Below are 17,965 nucleotides of genomic sequence, written 5' to 3'. Positions count from 1 at the left end.
TGAGCTGTGTTCCAGTAGCCTTGATTCTTGAAGATGATTGTATAACAATATGGCTTTTAATATGTGACTGTGTGATTGTGAAAATCTTGTATCTGATGTGCTCCTTTAATCCAGGGTATGGACAGATGAGTAAAAAATATGGATGGAGAATGAACAAATAATAAGAGAAAAAAGGTTAAAATAAATTGGGTAGATAGAAATGCTGGTGGTCAATGGGAGAGTGGGGTGGTGGGTCTGGTATGAATTAATTTTTTCTTTTTTCTTTTTATTTATTTTCCTGGAGTGATGCAAATATTCTGAAAAATGATCATGGTGATGAATGCATGACTATGTGGTGATATTGTGAGCCATTGATTTAAGCCATGTGTGGAATATTTGTATGTTAAGATTTATAAATAAAAAGTATTTTTTTTTAAAAGCCTCAGGAAAAACTGAAAAGCCTCAGAACAAAGCCGATTGGGTCAGGACTATAGTAAATCAGAATACAGGGGTTAGGAGGACATTGTCTATATTTTAGAACTTCAACTACTTTATGAGACCAAAGGAAGAGATGTTTATTTTGTCCAAAACCTAAATTTTCTGCAGCACATAATCTAACTCAACCAGTCTGGCTAGATCGTTTAAACAACCCAAACACAGGGAGCCCAGAATGTGAATGAGGGCCTTTAATCCTGTATAGCTTCATGTAATGCCCAGATACATCCCAGAGTATGCTGAGCAGATAATTAAAAAGTATTGGCAGGGCGGGCCGCGGTGGCTCAGCGGGCAAGAGTGCTTGCCTGCCGTGCCGGAGGACCCCGGTTCGATTCCCGGCCCCAGCCCATGTAAAAAACAAACAAACAAACAAAATATAATAAAACAAGAAAATGTTTAAAAATGTTTCCCTTTCTTCCTCCCTTCCTTCCTTCCATCCTTCCTTCCTTCTCTGTCTTTCCTTCCCTTCCTCCCTCTCTCTTTAAAAAAAAAAAAAAAAAAAAAAGTATTGGCAAAGTTCCTTGAAAGATGGGAGAAAAAAATATGGAACTATTAAACTTTACCAACAGGGAAACCCCTAATGCTGTGTCAAACGTTAGAGACTCCCAAGTTGATAGATTAAGCTCTTGTTCTTGAGCTTTGCTCTTATGGAACTAGTTTCTGTAGCAGAGAAGCTAAGCCTATCTATAGTTATAGTTTTAAGAGTTACTTCCAGAGGACCTCTTTTGTTACTCAGATGTGGCCTCTCTCTAAGCCCAATTCTGCAAGTAAAACCATTACCCTTCCCTCATGGGACATGACATCCAGAAGCAAAAATCTTCCTGGCAACATGGGATATGACTCCCAGGGATGAGCCTGGCCCTGGCACCATAGGATTGACAATATCTTCCTAACCAAAAGGGGTAAAGAATTGTAACAAATAAGGTAACAGTAGCTGAGGGTTCAAATAGAGTTGAGAGACTACTCTGGAGACTACTCTTACATAAGCTTCATCTAGATATTGCTATTTATCATGGTTTGCTAAACCGCAATCAAGACCATTCCTGCCAACCCTGAAGAATACCTGAGACTTTATCTGAGATTCTACAAAGTTTTCCTGCACTATGATTACTTTCCAGAAACCTACAACCTCCAGATGGGTTCCTAGGCCAGATGTGCTGATTTTATAGGATGAATGTCCCCTAGAAAAGCCATGTTTTAATCTAAATCTCATTTTGTTAAAGCAGAATAATCCCTATTCAATACTGTATGTTTGAATCTGTAATTAGATCATCTCCCTGGAGATGCAACCCAATCAAGAGTGGTTGTTAAGCTGGATTGGAAGAAATATGTCTCTTTGGGTGGGTCTTGATTAGTTACTGAAGTCCTATAAAAGAGGAAACATTTTGGAGATTGAAGGAGATTCGGAGAGAGCAGAGAATACTGTAGCACCACAAAGCAGAGAGTCCACGAGCCAACTCCCTTTGGAGATACAGAAGGAAAACACCTTCAGGGAGCTTCATGGAACCGGAAGCCAGGAGAGAAAGCTAGCAGATGACACCATGTTCACCATGTGCCCTTCCAGCTCAGAGAGAAGCCCTGACTGTGTTTGCCATGTGCCTTCTCACTTGAGAGAGAAACCCTGAACTTCATCGGCCTTCTTGAACCAAGGTATCTTTCCCTGGATGCCTTTGATTGGACATTTCTATAGACCTGTTTTAATTGGGACATTTTCTCTGCCTTAGAACTGTAAACTAGCAACTTATTAAATTCCCCTTTTTAAAAGCCATTCTGTTCTGGTGTATTGCATTCCAGCAGCTAGCAAACTAGAACACCAGAGAAGTCCTGAAACACAGGGGGGCCAGCCTCTCCAGAACATCACCTAGTTCCATCCCCCTATCCCATATTATCGACAGCCCTTGCCAACATGCAAAAGTTAGAATGGGGATAGCCCAAATACCCCTAAAGATTGGGAAAAAGATCAAAGGAGAAGATGGAATTATAACACAAAAAAATAGGATTTAACAAATGAATATGATGGCTGAACCATTATATTGATATTTCTTTTAGTCTCCCGTGTCTGGGAGCAGCCAGAAGGAAAAACCTATAATTGTGGAAGTGTAACCCATACCAAACTCTGAAATCTGTTCTGTAACTAATTGTTGCAGAATGTTTTGAAATTTATTGCTTTTGTGTATATATGTTATTTTTCCTAAATAAGTAAATTAAATTGTTCACATAAAAGAGCGTTCTAGTTGCCCTGAAATAAAAATGAGATGAAGGAGAAAAAGTCTTTCCTGAGCAGCTGCCTGCCTACCTACGTGCCCTTCATTGTGATTTTGATCATCTGTTCTCTCCCTTTATTGCCTAATACCATGCTAGAGAACTGACTCATCAGAGCCTTCCAAATGAAGAGCTTCAGCCAAAATATCATTTCCAAGTTCCCAAGCAAATCTCATTTCCTTGTTCTTTTCACATTCCAGCATGGCTCACCTCTGCAGTAGGCTTTGCAGCTGTCCTCCTTGACTGTTTGCAGTCATGCTTATTTTTTTTTTTTTTTTTTTTAAAGGAAGGAAAGACAGAGAAGGAAGGAAGGATGGAAGGAAGGAAAGGAGGAAGAAAGGGAAACATTTTTAAACATTTTCTTGTTTTATTATATTTTGTTTGTTTGTTTGTTTTTTACATGGGCTGGGGCCGGGAATCGAACCGGGGTCCTCCGGCACGGCAGGCAAGCACTCTTGCCCGCTGAGCCACCGCGGCCCGCCCCATGCTTATTTTTAAATGCAGTATTTGGGCTTGGACGGGATGATGAAAATATGCTGAATTCTTCTTTATCTTGCTGGAGCATGGATTTTTTTTTCCTGCTTTTTCTATTACTGGCATTAAAACTGGAGTTGGGAATGATAGAAACATGAGAAATAGATGTGCTTAGTTTTTATCTAAGTCTGGGTCTGGGTCAGTACAACAGCAGTCCCAGATGAGAAGTGCTCCAGTTTCTACCTAGGTCAGTGCTCAGGAGACTCACAATGCTTGACTGTGCTGGGGCCCTCAGCAGCCCCCTAATCACCCAGCCTGTCTATCTTTTTTGGCCTAGGTCTGACCAGTTTCCTAAAGAACTACTTAAGCTACCATCTATGTGATTAAAAACAAAACACAATTAGTCCCAAATGGTTCAGGATGTCTTTATCAAAACTATCCAAGAATGAAATGTACAAATAATTTCCTAAAGATTGCTTTCTGAGATGAGAGTGTGATCCTTTATAATTAGGAAACGTTGGACCAGTTTGAACAGTTACAAAACCCTTTCTTCAGCGTATATAAAATGAAGGAATGTCCCATGATTTTCACTATGAAATTGGTTCTATTTATAACATTGAATTACTCAGTGCTGTTTGCTGAAAGCCCTTTTGTTTAAAGTATTTCACACCACCCACTCTGGTTTCACTCTCCCAATGTGACTTTAAGATGCTTTTTCATAACATAATTCTATCAAAAGATGCAAAATCGTTCCTGGAACTTTCTCCAGATTTTTATCTTCTTTTTATTAACCTTACCAAGTAAGTGATATCTAATTATCCTGAGATCTGGCAACTTAAAAGCCAGTTCGTGTCCCAAAGACAATCCTGAAAACTAATTTCAAGATTCTATAGCTAATTCATGATTATATAACTCTTTTTATATGCCTCAGTGCTATCTACTTCACTTCTTCCCATCAGAGTAAAGCCAGGTGAAGACCTAGCCAGTTTTATTCATTCTAGGGAACATCAACAACACAAAGGCCTCACAGGGTATTTGATGCTGATCTTGAGCTTTGCTTCAGGAACTTCAGGACATGCTTTTAATTTACAGGTTCCAAACATCATTAATAGTGCTGAAACAACTGTGTCTGCATTCCTGGTACTTTTCCATGAAATTCATAGAGGGGATCATGGCCCACATTTCCAAATCAACATAGCATTTTGTACTCAAGCTCACTTGGCAATGACCAAAGTCATACCCACTTGGAATGAAACCCAGGTTATCTGTCGCAGCCTTATATGGATATTTTGGCCAATAGTAGTAATTTGAAATCTGATAATATTGTATTTTATTGATTCAAATAAGTTTATTTTTTTACATTTTATCGTCCATGAAATTGGCATTTATCTTGTAGTCAATGGCTTGTCATAATTTAATTGGCATATTTTTTTCTTAATAGAACATATATATGTATTACATTCAATGGCATCTTAAGTTTTAAGAAATAAGTTATATCTTAAAAGTTCTTTGTTTCTAAAACCCATTCCATATATAAATATAACAATGGTGAGAACAACAATCTTAGATTTAAATTTCATTCATTTACCATAGCTCTTTATTGACTTATGTTGGAATGAACTCGTCATACTTTGTGATTTTTTTCACTCTTGTTTTACTGTTTTCTACAAAAGGAACTTGTATATATCAAAGAACTTATGTAATTATCTCAAGTAAATCGAATTTGATACAGGCCAATGATTTCTTTGTACCTTTTCTGTTTTCTTTTAAATTATTTCTTAATTGCATTTTCAGCCAGTATTTACTTGGAAATCTTAAATTATTACTGATAATATTCAAGATTTTTTTCTTTTAATGTTTTAATGGTTGAAGTTTAGAGTCATTGTTTCTCGTTCCTAAATGTTAAAGTCTGCAAATAACTTAGCATTTGGCCCTTTTCTTTCGGAATTCCTTCCTTTCTCAGAGTGAATGATTACTATACTCAAACAGGGTGTATTAGTCAGTGTTCTCTAGAGAAACAGAACCAACTGGAGATATCTGTAAATATCAAATTTATAATATCTCATGCAACTGTGGGACTGGAAGCTGTCCAAAATCCATAGGGCAGGCTGTGAAGCTGGCAGCACCAATGAGGGATCTTGATAAACTTATGGGACAGGGTTGCTAACTGAAGAAGCAGTGTAAAAGTCTCTCTTTTTCCTTAAGAGTCTTCAACTGATGGGATTATCTCATTGGCAGGAGACATACACTTACTTGACTGCAGATGTAATCAGCCACAGCTGCAATAAACTGACGATTTCATACACCAGCCTTCTGGTTTATCAACCAGCCATGAAATGTTCTTGCAGCAACAGTCAGGCCAGCTCTTAGACAACTGGGCATCATCATCTGGCCAAGTTGACACTAGAACCTAACCATCACACAGGGTTTCTGATTAAGTGTTGCTTTTGCGTTTTCTAAAATATATTCACTCTCTTTGCTAACATAATAAGGGCCAAATTGTTTTGAACAGAAATGGACCTCTTTTAATTATTCATTTACAACCAGCCAATAAGAACCACCTTTAACATCTGTGACCCTAACTATGATCATAGATGGCGGGTCATTTGACAGAATCCTTATAAGACCCAAGATATATACTTCTATATTGCTTCTGATCTTTCTTCTTACCATAGCACTAAAAAAAAAAAAGCCAGTATTTGTGTAGCACATAAAAGGGGCTACTTGTGGTTAGAAAACTGTGCCTTAGAAATTATTTTTTTTAAGTAAATTGTGAGTATTGGCTTCATTTATCACCATTTCTAAAACAAAGAGGAAATAAAGCTCCAAAAACCATTTCAACTATGTGTCAGTTCCACTCAAATCAGATTTGTGTAAATGTAACCACATTGCCTCTTCAGAACAAACTATGGCTTATCTGTAAGTCTTTTACTGTGAAAAATCTCCTGATCCATATGTACCACACACACACACACACGCACACTTTGCACCTCCTCTTTTTCAGGTCCATACATTCCGAGGGCCACACTGGTGTGAATACTGTGCCAACTTCATGTGGGGTCTCATCGCTCAGGGAGTGAAATGTGCAGGTAAGTGCTCTTTCCTTATCTTTTCAGTGAATAAGTAGAGGTTTGCCCTTGTGTGCACGCAGCTAGCTGCATCCAGGTTTGCTCTCATGCAGGGTGCTTGATTCTCAGCCTGCTTATTTGGCAATTGATCCAGTTTTCTCTCACTTAATTTTCTTAAATTTGATGGGCAGCAGGCTAGGGACCTGATATTAGTCAATTGAAAATAGAGAATTCACTTTGTTCAAAAACTCTGTTAAAGGGAAATTTTTTTAAAGGCAGTTATATTTAACACTCATCTTTGCTGTTGCAGTAACTAAATTTATAAAAGTGATTTTTTATAAAAAACTGTATACAGAGATCTATGATTGTTGCCTTGGAAACTGAATTCTAAGATTACTTGTTAAGCTGGATTGTCCTTACTACATTTTTGTGAGATCAAATTGATGCTTTAAGAATCTTAATTTATATTCAATGATGGTTATCAAATCCTGAAAAAATACTTAGTCACTAATATTTCTCTGTGGTTATTTTTGAAATCTTGAATATACCATGTCCTTGTTATAGAATAAGACCAAAATATAACTTTAAGATTTACACATAGAACAGTTTACCTATTCAGGGATTTATATAAAACTTTGTGAGATTAAGTAATTATTCAAATCATGTAAAATTCATGTATATATAAACTATACTGGGTCCTTTATTTAAACTACTTTAAATTCTGGCATAGGCTTTAAAACGATTTAAATTTTTAATGCATACTCTTTGGTCATAGGGAGTTTCTTTCTGCTACTTAAAGAGCTAGAAAATATCTTTCTTACATGTCTTACTCTAAAGAAGTACACTAAAATATTTCAAAATGGTAACTGTGGTAACTGTCAAATGTATCACTTAAAAATCCTCATTTATATTTTAAACAGAATATTTTGGTTGTCCATGTGTCCAGAAATTTCTGAGGGCTTATTTTTCTTATTTCTAAATTGCATTTTCTTTGTGTATGCATTGTATGTGAATGTTCAAGTTGTTCTTTCTGTTTTATTATTTTTTGCATTGGTACAGTACAATTGATGAAAACACATTTTTGTAGTTGTACTAACTATAGTCCATAGTTTAACTTAGATTCATGGTTTCTGTTGTGCAGTTCCATGGATCTGAGTAACTCTGCGTTCAGGTATTATTCCCTTAGCATCAGTACACCCTGTAATAAACTTCCATGCATACATTAACCAGCCAAACACATTCAAAGATCTCCCTGTCACAGGCTGCAGGATAAGAATTCCTCAAATGTTGATTTTAAACTGTGCAAAAGTGTTTGGGGAGAGCCACAGTTAGAGCCCACTCTGACTCCTCTCTCTTCTTAGTGAAATGGGTAGCCCATTCTCATGTCCGTTTGCTCGAAGGGGAAAAGAGGAAGTCTTTATTATTGTGGCTTGTGGTTACCCAGTCAGGATGAGGAACCATCAGTAGGAAGACCGTGGTTGAGCCTTTGAACTCAATAGGAACAAAAGGAAGATGAAGTATTAATGGAGCATCATCTACCTTGTGTTTTTCAAAGGCAAGTGGAGTATTCTTTCCAAAGAGCAAAGCCCCTTCCAAAGCGACAGTGGTTTTGTAAACCTGTTTTTCCCTTTATGAGACTGCCTTGACCAGCTGAGGGTCTGCAATAGTTTTCTAAACATTTTATGACTGTTACTCAGTTAAAAGCTTTTCTTTTACTAGAGTAATGAAATGTATCATTTACATTTTGAAAGAATGAAGGTCTTCTACATAAGAATTCTGACTCTAGCAGAATCATGTTTGAAAGAAATGTTTTGAAACACTTATTATAGTAATAATGTGGGGGGAAGAGAAAATTATTTGCCCCCAACCCCACAGCCACCTACATTACTAGCTTCTACTTTTTACTGTGACTAAAAAACAAGAATTGAAAGAAAAGCCTTGAGGAAATTTTTTTATTTTGCTAAATTTTGTCCCTAAAAGCATTATATACTGTGTAATTTGAACTATATTAATGGGTAATAAATATAAGAACAGGTAACCCATTTTTAAAAACATGGAGGGCTGGGATTTGAATTAGTCTTGTTTTCTCTGACAAATAATTACATTTGACTAAACTAATACACTAATCACTAAACATTAAGGACATTGCTTTCACAGAAAAATGGCAAACTCAGTGCCAGTCAGAAAAGATGTGTGTTTATCTGTTTTTAATCCTTAAGACAGCTTGCATTATTCTAGTTCCTTTTTTTTTTTTTCCAAAAGTCCACCAGGGCAGAAGAGAGGTTGTCAGGAATTTTCAAAGGAATATTTGCCAAAAGCAGCAATTCAGTATCTCCCCAGCACCCCCTCTAGTTTTTATTAATATTGTGCAGTGTTGGGTGACGCTCCGACTCCCAAGCTGGCCAAGCTGCAGTAGAATACGGCTGAAACCTCCTAAAACAGGCAGGACTGAGTGCTCTGGGTCTGTGCTGAGCGCCCCGCAGCCAAGGAAGAGCTCTGAGGGAGCAAGAGGAATGGCCTCCCTCTGATAATAATCACACGATCTTTCTAAACCCAACAGTACATGATAATGTGGTTGGCATTAAGCTTACTCTCATCACTAAAGCCGCTTTTACTATATCCTTTAAAGTGAGATGGTTGATGTTGCAAGGGGATATCTGACCACAGCTTGGGGGCATGACTCCCGTTGATAAAATATTTATGACTAAAACAGGTAGGTTTTATAAGTGAAGTTCAGAGGGTGGTCTCTGTGTAGGTGGGATAGTTTCCCCAACCTGTTTTTCATTTCTTTATAAAATGAGAAATTATAGATTAAAGGAATCTATACTATTATATAATCATTAAGATTGTCAAACATTTCCCTCCCCGAAAAAGACCAGCATTCCTGAACGAAATTTTCATTTTACCCTTACCAGAATATTCTTAAAAAAATCAAGAAGGATGGTAATTGTTTAATTCAGACATATGAACTAGTACTGGTTATATATCATGACTTCATTTTTTCATTGTATCACTATTGTTACTTCCCCCCAAAGGAAAGTTAAGTTTGTCCTTGTAAGTCAGTGAGAAATTGGTTAGACTTGCTTTAAAATCACATATAGGTCTGGGCCAGAGCGTCAGGAAGGGGAGGAAGGAAGGGTGCGAGTCCCGTGCAGAGAAGGCTAAGTATTCGATTGTAAGAAAAAAATATATAAGCTATGTTTGGAAGACCTGTTTTACAGGTCTTTCATCCATTTCTAAGACATGAGTCTGAAGTAGCTAGCAGTTTGGTTCTAGTAAAATCTCTAAATCATGCGCAATTACTTAGGCAAGTGTGTCAGGACCCTGTCATGAGACAGGTGGCAGGAAAAAATCTAGTCACAATATTTCCTCTAGTTACAAATGAGATGTGGTGGTCAGGGGGAAATGAAGTGTATCAATTGGGTGATGTCAGTCAAAAAACAACTTGGCACAGAATATCAGTCTTCTGGTGAGGTCCCAGAAATGTAGCATATCAGTATGTGAAAAGGGGGTCTTAAATTTATATGGAAAGAAAAGTAATCTATGGTGAATACACAGATAAAAATATTGTGAGATGACAAACAACAGCAGTCATAGCTGATAGCTATATTTCTGAGTGATTGACCAGACAAAAGGAAAGGCATAGAGTGAATGATTCTTCTTTGGACATTGATTGGTACAGGCTCATTTCCAAATCATGCATAGTTTTTATAGTTTCTAAGGACAAGAATGAAAATGTTATTTTATATAAAATACAAAAATTTCATATAACCCCTTTTAAAAAGTATTCTTCTTAATTTTACCTATAAAAGTAATGCCTTCTGGGTGGGCCATGGTGGCTCAGCAGGCAGAGTTCTTTCTTGCCTGCCATGCCGGAGACCTGGGTTTGATTCCCAGTGCCTTCCCATGCAAAAAAAAAGTAATGCCTTCTGATATATATTAAAATATGGACTATTCCCACTTATCCTGGGAAAAAAACATTAAGAGATATGTTTAAATTTGTATTTGTAATTATTTAAAATTAATAATTCTCTCTCTTTTCAGAACACACATTAACATAGTTACATCATTCCTTAATCCTATCAATAGAATGTAAATAATATCATCTAGGTATAAAGCACATACGTGTTTTAAAGAAAATCTGAGAATAGGCTTAAGTTAAAAGACTGAGTAATAGAAATATTTTATTAATAAAGTACAGCATAAAATCCAATTTGAATTTTTCATTCCTCCTTTCATATGTTTTATTCTCTGCTTATTAACTTGAGAAATTGGAAGGGGAAAATGTGGTTTAATAGTAATATAAAAATAACCTATCAAACCAAGAGATGCAACAAATGAATAATCTTTTATGGATTTTTTTCTTTTATGGTGTAGAGCTTCCTAGGAGAAATGGAACTATATAGTAGTTATATGACTTTAATAAATAAGTATGAAAACCAAATAAAGTCTTAATGGTAAGCTGAAATTTTGATATACTGTTGGTCCCTGAAGCAGTAGTTTTTAGAGCAAGCTCAAGGCTGCTGGATTGCACTGTGAACTTAAGGGTATAAAAAGATACTGTATTTTAATGATTTTGCCCTATCCTTTGGGCTTCTGAAAGGCTTCATATCTAATCCTGCCCAGAATTTGGCCTTTGAAATATATTGTTAAAAGTAAGCACAATGTAGTGTTCCATAGTTTCATCTTATTCACATGGAAGAGAGAATATCAGATTAGAAAACATTTCATTCTTTCTTAAATACCTAAATCTGAGATCAGCCATTACTTTATCCAGTTTTACCTGAGTCACAAATAAGCTTAGAAGCCTGCCGATGTTTAAAAGATGAGGTGACAGCAAACATTCAAAGGAGAAGGAGTTAATATTAATATCAGACATTTATTGCCACTCACATGTTTTAAAATTATGTGGATGCATCAAAATTTTACTGTTAGTAGTCTATTGAATTTGCATTTAGGGCTTATAATTAGGGAAGGAACATGACAAAAGAATATAATGGGTAAATTTTATCATACTTTTTTAAAGTCCTACCAGATTGATCATACAGACATATCTATAATATACTCAATTGGGTAAAAGATAGCAGTGTCTTTTAAACTCGTGTATGTACAGGTAATATCGGGTACAATATACATTATTGAATTAAGAAGTTGAAAATAGCAACTCTGTCTTCAGTGCTGATAGAAATAGCTCAGAGCGCATGGTGTACTGCTGGTGAAAAGTGTACGTGGCTCCATGGGAAGAGCACAGGAATCAGGAAATGACAGTTTAAATCTCAGTTCTCTAACTCTCATGCTGAGTAGCTTGAACAAGTCATTTTAACCTCTCCAAGCTTCATTGACTTCATCTACCTAGTGAAAACTTGGGGGTAATTTGCTACTGAGAGCCCTTGCTAACTGAATTTGTAACCTGTGCATACACACTTAGAGTGTGAGCCATGCCAATATCATTATCAGATTGTGAAGCTTTACTGAATTTTATACTTTTAAAACACTGTAATCCAGAGTAGAAATGTTTTCAGAAACCATAGAACTGTTCAACACAAAGACTGAACCCTAATGTAAACTATGGACTATCATTAATAGTCATATTGTGTAGTATTATTTCATCAATTGTAACAAATCTAGCTGTATTAATCTAGGGAAACAGAGTTGACAGGATATATGTATATCCTTTTATCTTCTTCCTAGAATAAGAAGTGAAATGTGCAAAGCTGAAAAAAATAATGATTCCCAAATTTGGTGAAAGACATAAACTTATAGATTAAAAAAATCTCAGTGAGCCTCAAACAGTATAAACTCAAAGAAATCTGTGCCCAAGCATATAATAATTAAAATTGTGAAAACTAAAGGCAGGGAAGAAATCTTGAAAGCAGGCAAAGAGAAGTTATGCATCTGGCCTCTTTAAAGTAAGAGATATACATGGAGATACTTTTATGTAAATGAAACATTAAGAACAGTGTAGATGTGGAAGCATCTATAACCCTAGTCATCTACGTCCTTCTCAAGTCCTGACAGTCATATCTGACAAATGCAGAACTGGCCTTGAGTTCAGCTTAGCTTCTGTTCTAAAGCTAATTATGACAGTGCTGTATAACTAACCTTGGAGTACTACATAGGAAAGCCCTCTAAATAATGTTATCATGATAAACACTTATATTTGCTATATGTAAGGGGCTATCTTAAGCACTTTACACATATTTATATTCAATCCTCACATGAACCCTAATAGATAAACACATTACTATTAAACCCATTTTATATAACAAGCACAGAAAGGTTAAGCAACTCGCTCAAGATCACCCAAGAGGATAGGTTCTAGATCTAACTTTTAAGTTATAGAAGTTATCAAAAGCATTAAAATGTCCAGAGGCAACAAGGTCTTTTAAGGAGACATTTTGCCATTGATTTGTCTTATGATTGATCAGAAATATTATACATTATTTAATATGGATATTAAGAGGAATTTGGATTTTGGTTATAAAGTCCTTTGGACATTCTTTGACTTACAGAATAATGTTGAGTCATTTCTTAAGAGAGCATAGATCACCCTCTTTGCTCTGGAAGCCTTTATGTATCTGAATAAGAAGCTGCTGTCTTTAGTGATCCACCTACTCACTGACACATGCAGTCTCAGAGTAGTCAGGCCTTGCCTCCTCCTCCACTCAGCCTGTCTTTGCACATGGCATGTGCTCAGTACATGACGAATTCCTGTCTTGGAGCCGCCATAGACCCTAATAGTTCCTACTTCAAGTAGGTGGTGTCTACATATTTAACAAAGATCGATTCCAGTTGTAACTTTTAGGCTAACTTTGCTTGTCTCTGTGGATTGTTACTACTATATATAAAACAAGATTGCTGCCAGTAAGTTTTGCCAAAAGTGGTAATGATAATGATGATGAGCACCAGAATTTGTCCAGCATTTTACAATATGTAAAAGCATCTTGAATGCATTGACTCATTACTTCTCATAACAGTTCTGTGAGGTGAGAATTATCCTCCTCTTTCAAGCCAAACAAAGCAAGCAAAACAGGTTTGCCTAAGAACCAGACAGTGAAAATCATATGATTTTCAAATTGGTTTTATTAAAACCTGGCTGTAAACTATGTAAGTTCCACGTGAATTGGATTTACAAGAGGTCAACATCTAGTTTTCATGAAATTAAAAACAAATGGGATATATAGGTTGACAATGACTTATTCTAGTTGAATCACTCGGCTTAGGTTATCACCTTTCAGTTTCATTCAGCAGAGTATTTGTATTGCCTTCTATCCCTTCTAAAATTTCATTGTGCTTTTCTTGTTGAAAAATAAAAGTGTCTCAAAATATTAACTAGAAAGTGTTTGGGTTCTGGTATCTTTAAAGTTATAACCCAGTAAAATCACAAAACAAAGGATTAACCTCAATAGATGGTATTATTGAATAGTATGTTAACTACTAGATGAATTATTTGTTATGTATATCTATATGAGGATTATGAATAGATGTAAGCATGACCAGCTCCATTTTAAGGGGCCCTGGATCCTCTTACTTTTGGAGTTACAGTTCCTAATCATTTCAGATATAAATGTGTCTCTGTAAATTGAAAGAATTGGATTAAATTTTTAATTGCCTGGTTGACATTATAATGTTACGTTTTATAGGCATTAAACAGATTTTTATTTTCAGGGTTTTTTTTGTTGTTGTTGTTACTTTGTTAGTTTGTATTTACCTGAGCTCATACACCTAGTAAATGATGAAGTCTGAGCTAGAATTCTGATCTGTTTACCTATAACTACAGTTTTCCCAAAGAAAAGATGGTCAGGATGTTTCCCTATTCTGAAAGAACTTCTGGAGGTCAGTCCTCTTTTAAACTTAATTCAAACTGGAGTGCTCTTTGCTAAAATAACCACTCCAGAATGCATGAAACACTCTAAAAGCAATAAGTAATTTTTCCTTTCTTTATCTTTTTTAGATTGTGGTTTGAATGTTCATAAGCAGTGTTCCAAGATGGTCCCCAATGACTGTAAGCCAGACTTGAAGCATGTCAAGAAAGTGTACAGCTGTGACCTTACGACACTCGTGAAAGCACATATCACTAAGCGACCTATGGTGGTAGACATGTGCATCAGGGAAATTGAATCTAGAGGTGATTTCCAGTGTGGTTTAGAGGAGTCTTAATTCACCATGATCACAAGTCCTAATACCTTTCTGGGAGTCTCATTACACATTACTGATTATGTTCTTTAATTTTGGTCAAATGATCTGATGATCTGAAATGAATTAATTTAACAAGAAATCATAGCTTGATTTCAAGATACATTTAATCAATTATAAAAATATGATTATAAAATACATGTTTATAGTCAATGCTTCCAGTCTACAAAAGCTGACATTTAGAGACCAATTCATTTTTCAGTGTTCATCTTTTCTTGGGGCTAAGAAGTGCAAGGCATAAATATTCTATTAAAACTGTCCAAGACTCAAAACCAGAGCTGCACCCTAATTATTCTTTGTCGCCTGGGAAAAAGCTGCAGGCCTATGAATATTGTTTATCTTAGTCTTCTGTTATGTAAAAGAATTTATGGAGTAATTGGGGTGATAAATTATTTCCCTTAAGACTTCACATATTTGAGCTAATTAGACAAAAGGATGAGCCGAATTGCAAATGTTCAGGTGGCAGTAAGTCAGTGTTAAAGAACTGTGAGTGAAAAGGGTTTTATTTTAGGAGAAAAGTATAACAAGTTTCTAAACATATATAGTTGCTCATTCTTTCTGACACATTACCTCCCTAGCCTGAGTATAGGAAAAAGTTCAAATTTGAAGAAAAAGGAATAATTCCAAGGACAGTATATCAGCTCCCGTGTTTTTTCTTTTGCAGGTCTTAATTCTGAAGGACTATACCGAGTATCGGGATTTAGTGACTTAATTGAAGATGTCAAGATGGCTTTTGACAGAGGTATGCTCTTCAGCGTGTTCATTAGCTTAGGACAGTAATATTCATTGCCAGAAAGGCACTATTTCTTATGAGGTATTTTGCATTATTTTTCTAAATCATTGATGATTATTACACCAAATAAAAAAGACTCAGGTTCTTAGCTTATAATTTTTTATTTACTTAAGTATTAAAATTGTCAAACTTCAGAATGAGAAAGAAGCATAAAAGTTAACATTACCAATATTTGAGTGTCCAAGGTTGTCCATATTCATCAAAATTCATACAGAGCACTTACTTTACTAAAACCATAGAAAAAAAGGTTGGGGGGGCTCTAAGTTATTAAAATTCAATATTTCCCTGTCTTGAGTTGCCCTCTCCCAGCTTAGCCTGTCGTTTAGGTTCCCATATAGCTATGTCACCATCTTTGACTGACCTAAGACCCCAGTCCTGGCTCAGGTGTTGGGGTAGGAAACCAGAGGAGAACTGAGGGCCATCTAGTATAAGATCTGTCCCCTGTGGGAAGAGGGGATCAACTAGAGAAAAGCTCTCTGGGGCATATTCTTTTTACTGACACTTAAATTAAGATCTGTTTTCATGGTCCTCCAGATTGTCTTTGCCTTAAATATTGGAATAAGCTGTACCAAGGAGGAGCCATAGCCTTGAATATAGGAAATGAAAATGGAATAAGAATAAGGAAAAAAGTAGTAATCTTTTAAAGAGACACTTTCCTTTGCCAGTATTTATTTCTAGCTCCATCACATTCTCCCATCCCACCCTGCCCTGCATTCACAAACCTCTTACAGGCAAGGGGCAGGAGACAAAAATAAATTAAATATTATTACTGACCTGATGTAAGGTTATCTAGGCCAGCCCACAGAAAGTAAGGTGAAGTAGTGGTAGTGAAGAGCCAAATAAGCATCAAGAAGAATAATCCTGAATCCATGCCACATTAAATGTTATAAGGCATCTCTTTTCTCTGGAAGGTAGCAACTGAGTGAGTCCTTCCCAGCCTCTGGTCATGGAATCTCAGAAATAAGGCAACACGAAAAAGAACTGAATGTTTCCATGGCACAGAAAGCAAATAAATGGCACTGTTTCCTCTCAGTAAAAATATGAGCAGCCTTTTAATGCTATCAACAGAGATAACAGATTTGCCAGTTTGTCAAGAGCTCACCTTGGTTCCCTAGAACCACACCCTTGGGAGCAAGTCTTTGCCAGGGATGTGGACCAGCAGCATCATTAATATCTGTAGGAATAATGTAAAAAATTTTAACAAGGGTGTGAAAGAAATCAGTGATGCAGATAATTTAAATCAATTCTGTGCGTATGCTATCCCAAGTCCATGAGTGTTCAAAGGAATAGGGCTACCAAATAAAGGGAACAAATTAAATTTAAAGTAGTTAAGGTTGATTGCTTTTGGGAGGCTTAAACCTCACATAATGAACTCCAGGACAAAAGAAGACAGGATCCATAGAATACTGAAATGAGCGGCTATTAATTTGAGTGTCAAAGCAGGATTTGGAAAATCTTCCATAGCTTAGGAGATATTCACTTAATGGAGAGCTAACTACTCCAAGGTCAACAGATGCCATTACATCTTTGCTGCGTTTTATCTTCTGGTGGAACAACAGGTATTTATGTAACCACAATAGTGAAAGGTCCACGTGAAGGTCAAAGCAAATAAAATCCCCAGAAGAGCCTCCATCTGGTTAAGAGTCAAGAGCCACAAATTATAAAACAACCAGGGAAGAAAAATCTTACAGATTGTATTGATACTTCATGGTGTTTTTATTATTTTAGATACATAAAAATGTTTTAACAATATTTTTAAATTACTGTATAATATAAAATGTATAAAACCAGAATGTGTTGATACTATTTTAAAGTAGACTGAAGAGGGCAGGCCACGGTGGCTCAGCAGGCAGAGTTCTTGCCTGCCATGCTGGAGACCCGGGTTCGATTCCTGGTTACCTGCCCATGCAAAAAAAACAAAACTGTGTGCATAAAGTAGACTGAAGGAAGTATAAATTCTTATTAAAAAGCTCGTTTCAGGGTAGTTTAAGTGGTAGAATTCTCACCTCCCATGCAGGAGACCCAGCACCTCCCTCCAAAAAAGAACCAATTTAATAATAATGTACATAGTAAGTTTCAGAGTGTGATCTTTTAGTCTGCTAGCTTTTGTAAATGTATTTTCCACTGAGTCATTAATTCAAAAATATTTGTTAAGTAGCTACTATGTGCTAGTAGTCATGCTCTTTACTTTAGATACAGCCTTTACCCATATACTTGGTCCTTGCACTCATGGAAGGCTCACAATAAGTAATCACACAATGGTTACTTAATACACTTTAATACATGTCATAAAGGAAACTAATAACGACTGGAGAAGTTAACTAGTCTGGGCAGGGGGGATGTTGGAGATCAGAACAGGCCTCCCTGAAGAAGAAATATTTAAGCTAAATCTTAAAGGATACATAGGATTTGCCTGTATATGGTTTGAGTAGCAGAGAAACAGGATATGTAAAGACCCTGGAAATGAAAGGATATGTCCAAAGGCCCTGTGGCAGACCCAGACTAGGCACAGGATAGGTACTGTAGCTTGGAGAATAGTACATAAAAGAAAAGTGGACTGAGATATAATGAATACAGCATCTTACCATTGAATAAATTATCTGAATGGCATTGGGTTCCCAGATCAACTTCCAAATCCTGTTAAACCCATCAAGAACTGAACTATACTGATGGGAACTGTATTTTCCAAACCAAAAAC

At 36.3% G+C, this 17,965-nt stretch overlaps 1 protein-coding gene and 1 pseudogene across 8 annotated transcripts in view; both read left to right on the top strand.

Moving 5' to 3' along the window:
- The window catches only part of CHN1 (chimerin 1), a 211,851-nt gene that overhangs the window by 183,502 nt on the left and 10,384 nt on the right, over positions 1 to 17,965 (top strand). For all 8 annotated transcript variants that reach the window (XM_077154198.1, XM_077154201.1, XM_077154197.1 and 5 more), the window contains 3 exons: positions 6,215 to 6,299; positions 14,233 to 14,406; positions 15,139 to 15,216. In XM_077154198.1, the coding sequence (XP_077010313.1) occupies positions 6,215 to 6,299; positions 14,233 to 14,406; positions 15,139 to 15,216 (337 nt within the window). The remainder of the gene's footprint in view (positions 1 to 6,214; positions 6,300 to 14,232; positions 14,407 to 15,138; positions 15,217 to 17,965) is intronic.
- On the top strand, positions 6,310 to 13,035 carry LOC143676811 (single-stranded DNA-binding protein, mitochondrial pseudogene; annotated as a pseudogene).

Source organism: Tamandua tetradactyla, chromosome 3 (genome assembly GCF_023851605.1).
Source record: "Tamandua tetradactyla isolate mTamTet1 chromosome 3, mTamTet1.pri, whole genome shotgun sequence".
NCBI classification, from domain to species: domain Eukaryota; kingdom Metazoa; phylum Chordata; class Mammalia; order Pilosa; family Myrmecophagidae; genus Tamandua; species Tamandua tetradactyla.
The sequence above is the reverse complement of the archived record's forward strand: the minus strand, read 5'-3'. Positions and strand labels throughout refer to the sequence as shown.